The sequence below is a fragment of the Microtus oregoni genome, unplaced genomic scaffold (assembly GCF_018167655.1).
Source record: "Microtus oregoni isolate MIOR12 unplaced genomic scaffold, Mior012 000053F_ref0000044, whole genome shotgun sequence".
Lineage (NCBI taxonomy): Eukaryota > Metazoa > Chordata > Mammalia > Rodentia > Cricetidae > Microtus > Microtus oregoni.
Genome location: NW_024543829.1, coordinates 5,063,754 through 5,072,500, shown reverse-complemented (window position 1 = coordinate 5,072,500; position 8,747 = coordinate 5,063,754). Strand labels below are relative to the sequence as shown.

The 8,747-nt window shown below is 34.8% G+C and overlaps 1 protein-coding gene across 1 annotated transcript in view; it reads left to right on the top strand.

The window, feature by feature from the left end:
• The window catches only part of Emc2 (ER membrane protein complex subunit 2), a 33,217-nt gene extending 25,454 nt beyond the window's left edge, over positions 1-7,763 (top strand). The window contains exons 9-11 of the mRNA XM_041637605.1: positions 288-398; positions 2,451-2,555; positions 7,401-7,763. Of these exons, the coding sequence (XP_041493539.1) occupies positions 288-398; positions 2,451-2,555; positions 7,401-7,487 (303 nt within the window). The 3' untranslated portion in view covers positions 7,488-7,763. The remainder of the gene's footprint in view (positions 1-287; positions 399-2,450; positions 2,556-7,400) is intronic.
• Positions 7,764-8,747: the final 984 nt, after the last annotated feature.

Genomic DNA, 8,747 nt, shown 5'->3' with positions numbered 1-8,747 from the left:
TGTGCCTCAGCAAGACCATTGAAATGAAAAGTGTGCTATACTTTTTTAGTGTGGCAATATTTTTTATTATAGCTACTCTGATCCTATGTTCATAGCAGAGAATAGTTTGGCAAGGGCAAGTGTGTGTTTTAAACTTTAGATTAACGACCTTACAGTGAATTCTGTTAGCATGCTGCATTTGTTTATGGAATATCTGTCCTCATTACTTAATGCCTATCTATGATGAAGCATGTTACATTTCAAAACAGTAAAATAAACAGGTTTCAGCAATCTGTAACTTTTAACAGGTCAAATACACCCAAGGTGGACTTGAAAACCTTGAGCTTTCAAGAAAGTATTTTGCACAGGCACTGAAACTCAACAACCGAAACATGAGAGCTCTGTTTGGGCTTTACATGGTAAGTTGGTGTGCGTGTTCAGCGTTACTCTAGAGAGTCTGGCATCTCAGCCTCCCGGTCTCCCCTGCGTGCTTTCTTGTTGTGTTGATGAGCAGAGTTGATTATGAGCAGGAGGCTGCAGAGCAGCTTTCCCTGTGACGGTGTGTACTTCTTTGCTCTGTGACATTCCATCTGAGATGTGCTCGCCATATCAGAATGGAACAGTGTTAGGTACTAAAGCATAATATATATTGTTCATTTGTTTGATATTTTTGGGTGTGTACCCAGTGTTACTGTACTTCTTTCCTAATTATAAATATAAAAGACATTTTAACCTACGCCAATAAAAAGTATTAGAAGAAAACTCTATAGTATATCAAATTTTAAATATTTTAAAGATATAGAAAAACTGTTTGAAAATTATTTGTGAAATTACATAGTTATCAGTTAGCATGGCCAATTAAGACCATAAAAATGTTTAACAAGAACTATAAGAAGCAGGATATTTTGTGGAGCTTTAGAATATCGTTAAGACTGGTACCTGTTTGCAGTCAGAAAGGCCAGGGAAACTGACAGGTTCCCTTGTTCTTTGACATTGTAATTTACCTTTTGTTTTTCCTTTGTTTTGAAAGTTTATCATTTCAGAATTTCAAACTTGAATATTTTTTTATAAAATTCACCTTCTACTCCTTCAATATCCTCCCCCCATTTTTCCTTCTCAGATTCATGTGCTTTTTTAAAAATCTACTGAATCCAATTAGAGTTGTCAATATTATACTAGTCTCTTTTTATTGACTCTTGATGAATGCCATTTTTGTTGAAGCCAGTGAAAGATAATTGGTTGAAAATATAGTGATAAGAAACAAATGACATAATTTTCAGGAACAAAATGTGATTAAAGTTTACCTCAAAGAATTTAAAGAAATTTTTCTTTGATTCTACCAGAAACAATTACAGTGGCTTGGAGATGCACCGGTGTTGGCAGTGTCTAAGAAATAATGGCCATCTTTAAAGCTGCATGACAGCTTTTACTAAGAATTCCTTGCTTGTACAGGACATTGCTGAGTGCTGGTTTTCATTTCACATCAGCTGTTTAAGTACATACTCTAATTGCTACCTGAAATTCATAAATGCTGCAACTGAGATACACACACCATACAGTTCCTATTTTAAGATGGGATTCCAGCCCCGGCATTTGGTTTTTATTCAACCACTGCATTACCTGGATTTCATATAAAAAATTTGCCGCAAGAATACAGATAACCCACTGACTTCAGAGGAGAGAGTTCAAAGACTATGAGGAGACCTTAAAAGAAAACTTAGCCTTTCCTGAGTTTCATAGGCAGATCCTTATAAGAATAAGGTGTATTTAGGAATACAACCAAAGTTCAACCTTCCTCTTCCCAGAAGTATAAAGATATATTTTAAATCCAACCTGTTGTTTTGAAGGTTTATAGGTTATTTTGCAGATATTAGACTAAGAATCTCTCATTAAATTACATAGTTTTAAAGGCAGGCTTGTAGTGTACGATTGCACTGGGATGACAAGGTGATCAGAGAGGAGTGTCCTCCTTAGATCAGAGATCTTTAACTTGTTTTTCCCAAGCTAGATTATTTCTATTGGCCTTAATATATTTTCACCTTTTAATATAGGAAGTTTTGCTAAATTGTTTTTGAAGTTCTTTCTGTTAATATTTGATAATCTGATATTGGAGATTTAATATTTTTAAGTAGCAAGAAATAATAATATCCTAAGTAAAATGCTTTGGTTTATAAAGTACACTTCCACAGTGTTAGAGATTTTATCTTTAAGAGCTGTTGTAGATATATAGTTAAATAATATTAGATATACTTTAAAATGTCCTTTGTCTAGTTATTTTGGATTATGCTCCATTTTAAATTATATTTTAATTTTTGAGCATTATTTTTATTCAATATTATTTTCATTTTAAAATTGTTTTGCTTCAGTATTTTAAAATGTGTTATCAACTATCTACAGCTATGACTCTTGCATGTTTTTATTATCATAGCTAGAAAAGAATTTTGTTTTTGATGTTTCTTTTTTGTTTTTAGTCTGCAAGTCATATTGCTTCTAATCCAAAAGCAAGTGCAAAAATGAAAAAGGACAACATCAAATATGCCAGTTGGGCTGCTAATCAAATAAACAGGGCTTATCAGGTCAGTATTGACAATTTTGGTGTGTAGGTTGCTTGATGTCTTTCTTTGTCACTTTGGTCTCTGTAAATACAAAGGCAAACGTCTGTTATTGGAAGTTGTTTTTACTGCCTTGGACCTGTATCACATACTTCCTTTCTGACCTTCCCCCACAAAACAATCTCTTAGTTTAATGATATAATTAACCTTTAATTTGTAAATATCATTTATTAAATATGAAGAAATTATAAAGCCCAGAAGTTAAACCAGAGGATGCAGTTTAGAAGCATATTGGATGTGAGAATTCATTTGCATTGATAGTATGTCAGGAAATAATAAAAGGCAAAAGAAAGGCTTCATGGTGAACTAACTGGACCTCCTATTAAAGCTTGCATTGTCCGTGTGCACTTCAGAGCACATATCCAATTTCTCTAGTTGTTAATTTTCTGCAGCTCATTTCTAGGGAATTTTCCCTTTTTTTTTTTTTTTTGGAATTTTTTTTCTTGGGAAATTTGTCCATGAGAAAACTACCTGCTTGCTTTTTTTTTTTTTTTTTTAAACCACATTTGTATTTATAGGACAGTTTGGCAGTTTATGGTCTTTTTGGCTTACATTACTACGTGTTTGAACTGTATTTTCCCAGTGGCTTATGGATAGAATGTTGTCCAGAAACCTAATGCCACTCCAACTTTCTTTCATAAATGATTTAGGTTTTTGCTTGGTTGCCCAAAGTAATTTTTTCTTTATCTTTAAATTCGGAGGTCTGTGGTATATTTTGTTGATTGTTTTGGGGTCAGTATTTCTAAGTGCACAGACCCCTTGTTTACAGCAGTCAGCCCTGTTACTTGAGAAAGAACACTTTTAGAGTTACGATTTCTATCCTCTTTGCTCCAATCTTCTCTTTCGAGACTTCAATTATAAATACATTGCTTCTTCCCTTCCTACCCTTTACTTGGTTTCTTTCTCCTTTTTCTGTCATTCTGTTGTTTTTAACATAATAAGATAGTTTGTTCACCTTCTTTTTCTTGTTTCCACATTGGAATGAGGTCCTGGGCTGTTAGGATGTGTCTATGGGATGGAGTTGGGGTTGTGATGGGGTAGCTTTCCTCACTTGTCTCTTCTGTCTTCCCTCTTTGTTACAGAGCATTCCTTTGTAACTGCTCTGGGGGTCTGCTCTTTGTCACAGATAGGCCTGGCTTGGATGTGCTGGCTGCAGTCTTCTTGGACTCCACAGAATTCTGTAGGGCTGGGATTCTCAGGTGTTGCCCTAAGCTTGAGATGCCCTGTGGTGTTGACTGTTTGTTTTCTTTTGCAGTTCGTCCCATCTTAGTTTCTTTCTATCGTTTCTTCCTCTAGTTCCATGTTTCTGTCCTATTCAGTGTTTGCTTTCAGATTTTAGTATTTTCTTTGAGTTTTGAAATGTTTATGCCTTGGGAACCAGAGGTGTTGGCTGCGTGTTTGAAGTCCTACATTGTTGAATTCGTTTAATCATATTTACATGAGCTTTCTGACGTGCCTATGATTTGGAGGTTTGAAGACGCTTTCCAACCTTTTTAGGCTATCTGTAGATTCATCAACTCAAGTATTACTCTTTGGGAGACTAATGTTGGTAATTTTTTTTTTTGATTTATTAAGGTCTTAGAATCTCTTCTCTTCATTGCTCCAATATAGAGCTGGTTCTCTGTTGCAGATCCTGCTGCCATTGGCCACAGGATCTCATTGGAATGTTTAGAAAATTGCTTGTGAATGATGTTTTTGAAATGTGTTATTTGAGGGCTGATTTTTCTCTTGTGTTCATTTGTTAGAATGTTGTTTTAGTAATCGTTAGCTAGAGAAGTTTGGGACTATTAAAAATGTTCTTTGCCTCCTAATTATACTGTTGAAAATACTCTTTATTTATATATGTTATATATCATAGGAAATATTATTCTGTTAGCTTATTATGACTCAGAATGCTCATAAATATCTAGTCTGTGTTTCTGTAAATGTAGTTGGCATAGCCCAAATCTCTTCTGTATGTGTGTGTATATGTGTTTTAAAGATAGGAACAATATAACAACACAAGGTGAAGTTGTGTAGAATATATGATTATTTAGATTTATTAGAAATGGCTACCCAGGAATTGACTTTTGATATGACATGAATACATTTTTGTGTGTGTGTGTAGTTTTTGAGACGAAGTTTCTCAGTGTATAGGCTTGACTGTCCTGTAACTAGCTCTGCAGACCATACTGGACTCGAAATCACAGAGATTTATCTGCCTCTACCTCCCAACTGCAGGGATTAAAGTCATGCGCCACCACCACCCAGCACATAGTCCTCCTGACTCAGCTTCCAGAGTACTGAGAGCATAGGTATACATCCCTATATCTGGCCCAATTTCTCACTCTTACTGGGTGATCCACAAGGACAGTGTTTCACTGATGTTACAGTGGATGCATCACTGGCTCTACATTTGAGAATGAGGCTTTTATTTTTGGTTGTTCCTATGTTCTTTCTGGTAAGTTTTGTCGTTGTTGTTTTAATTAAGATCCACAAGCCAGGCATGAATAGTTTGCTCACATGAGTATAACTGGGGTAAACACAGGATCTGAATGATCTGAGAAGTAGAACTTCCAGACCCACATTCTTGTATCTAGATAAAGCTTTAAGAGCCATTTGAGAATTTAGGAACGTGTATCAAGACATATAAACAAGTATAAAACATAAAATATATATTTGTCACTGCAGTGTTTTTCTACATATTTATAAATTTGAAAAAATGGGGTTTTATCAGCAGTTTTTCTTTGCTTCCTCTTAATAAAACAAAACGTGGCCACTGCTTGCTCTTTAACTAATTGGTGTAGTGTGTTGAGGAGAACAGACATTGGTTTAGTGCACTGGAAGTTTCTTGTAAATCTGCTGACAATTTTCCAGACCAACACTTTCTGTATATACTGTTAAATTTGTCTGTCTCAGATCCATATGTTATTATGACTATCCAACTGGATCTATTACTGCCCTTTTGGAAAATGGAAAATTAAATCATGATTTGAGGAAAAAATGAGATCCTGGCTTAATCAGTTCAATTGCCATATAATTCTGGAATAGACTAGATAATTGTGTGTCAGGAAGAACTTGGAATGATAGATTTATATTTGCAACTTTTTAAATGTCTTTTGACATACGTTTGAGGTAACTTGGTTTGTCCTAAGTTGTAGTGATTGTCAGTAGTGGTGACACTATCTTAATGTCTGTATTTTTACCAGCTAACTTTGAAGAACCATGCTTTTACTTTTGAAAGTATATTTATATGTAAATTTAGCAATCTTATATTTAAAAATAGATGCTAAGGTGTCCCAAAATTTTTATTTTCACTTTGCTCTTAAGATAAAATTAGAATAATTATAGAATAATAAATTAGAATAATTGTTTTATACCCTTTCCCCCAACCTGTCAAGACTTTTTATCAAAATCAGTCCATAAATGTTGTGCTTAGAGCCATTCCTGTTTATACTGAATGAGCAGTAAAAGAAAAGCCTTTCTGTGCTTGACAAATCCCACAAAGGCAAATTTATCAACTGGATGATAGGGCAAGGCGCGTACCTTCTCTATAATCTTTAATTGCTAAGAGAAATTATTTTCACGAAGTTTTAAATATGATGTTGCCATAATTCATAGCCGTAACTGCTATTTTTCCCACTTCCCTTCCTTAAGCTGTATGTTGCATTATGGAAGGCAGAGTGCCTGTGTTTACTACTGTAATGTTACCATTGCTAATATGCACTCTAATTGTCCCTTCTGCCAAGTAGACTCTAAGCTGCAGCACCTAATGCTGGAGGAGAGGCCGTGAGCGTAGGCAGGTCAGAGGAGGTGACAGTCACAAAGCCTGTGCTCCTGTTACCTGTGTGCTCATCCCGTCTTTCTAGACAGGTCATGAATAGTTTGCCAGATTCAGAAATTACGAAAGAAATAAACACATAGTAAATCAAGTATTACTTTACTTACTGTCATAAGGTAGTTGCTGGAAAATGTGTTAGAATTACTAGATGTTGTTAATATCACATTTTAATCAATCCTTTGACCATGGGAAAGTAAGGACTACAGGTAGAATAGACTTCCCCCTCCCTCATAGAAGCAATCATTTATCTGGTAAATCTGTTGTGTTTAATCAAGCTAATGTAAACAGTAGTGACTGTCAGCACAGTTAGAAAACTCATTTTGAAATCAGCATGGGGTATTAAGCAGTGATTCCCCAGTGATTTAAGTCCATGAGTTTTGAAATTTAAAGTATTGTGAATTTACTTTTGTATACACAAACCTAGAACTTAATATATTGTTTTTGGTTTTCACTATAAATTGTAATCTGAATAAACAAGAAACATATCATCCAGTTAACTAACAAATCTGAGACGTTAAAAATGTGACCTATTCTAAATAATGTTAAAGTGTGTGCACTTTTACTTTGAAAAGCTTAGTTAAAGTCCTTCCGTTTGTGCACTTGCTTGACATTCCAAACATCTGTTTGTATGGTAGGCAAGTAGATAGCAACTGCTGGCCTCTGTATGTATGGCTTAAACTTCCTTTAAGTTATACAGTGGTCCATAAATGCTTTAGAGTCTGGATCTAGGGTAGTTTTCAAATCCAATCTAAGCCTTTATAGGTTATCATACTAATTAAAATCAGCTTAAACTGCCCAAGTACATGCAGTGAAATATTTAATGCAAATGTCCGTAAAACTCTGGGTTTGTTGTATTGAAAAACACATGTGATTACACACAGATGATGTAATCATATTTTTATTAGCAATAAAATATAATGATGAGTGTGATGTTTGAACTTTGCAGTGATTTTGAGACTAATTGAATTCCTTTTTTTCTTTCTAATTAGTTTGCAGGTCGAAGTAAGAAGGAAACCAAATACTCTCTTAAGGCAGTTGAAGACATGTTGGAAACATTGCAGATCACTCAGTCTTAAGGTTGCAGAGACTCTTTGACATTAGATTTCAAAACTGTACAGCTGAACGTCTTGGCCTGTGACTTATTTACTAAATGCCAAGTGCTGTTTGCATTCATTTTCTTTGAAGAGGTCAGTTATAAAGAATGTGTTTAAATAAACCTCAACTTGCCTTGTATTGATAAGCAGGGAGTTGGAGGGAGTCCATGGAAGAGAGATTCAAGACCTATTGATTGTATATCTGTCTTCTTGTTGCCCCCATTTACCTTAAAAATAAACCATGATTTATTAAACTCATGCATGAAAATCCAGGTTTCTTTTGTTATATTGTAATTAGTATGCTATTATAGAGCTCTTTTGTCAGCTAAGTTCTCATTAGTGTTGATAAATTTACAAAATTTATAGCTTGCAGAAACAAGTTACTTTGAATGTTTTATAGTGACAGACTGGGTTTTGTGGCCTGTGTGAATGTTTATTATGTTAATTTGATCTAATAATAAGTCTTGCTTAATTATGCCATTCTCTAAAGTTGGTAATATCTCTGAAATTTTTTTGATATATACATTTTGTCCATAAAATGTTTTGAAGGTAAAATGGGCCTTTTTACACATTGTGTTTATATTGTGAAATACAGAAAATATGTTTAGGATCATAGAAATATCAGTGAAAGATACTGTTATCACTGGGACTACTTTGTTTTGGGGGTGAAGGGAAAAATCTAAACTGTCTTTAGGAATAAAATTATTACAGTTCTCATATACAGTCACCTCCTTACTACAGTTTCTTATTATTTTTTTGTGTGTGTGGTCCATAGCCATTATTCTGCCTTCAGCAGCATTTCGCATATAGGTTAGAGAAGACTGAGCACTAAGTACTCGGCAGCTGTCTATTCAGGGCTCTGTATTCACCATCTGTCACTAGGGCTTGTGCAGAAAATCAGCAACTGTCTTCATTACCAGCCAGTTTTAACTCTTAATAATTCTTTGTACCAGTAAATTATTTTTAATGTTTCATCTAAACTTCAGTGTTATAGGTATTTTCACTTTATTCTCTCATGGGTCATGAATGGAAACATGGTATCTTCTGTGAACTAACTCTGTCCATGTGAAGACAATTTTCCACTACTGATCTGTGAGCATGAAGATCTACTTTCTGTGTACACAAACCTACTACCTGCATTTCCAGCATTATGAAACGTTTATGTTTGCCATAAAGAACTTAGTGCCTGCACATTGTCCCGTTACTTTTTCTCCCTCTACTGTCCTCCCCACCAGTCACTGG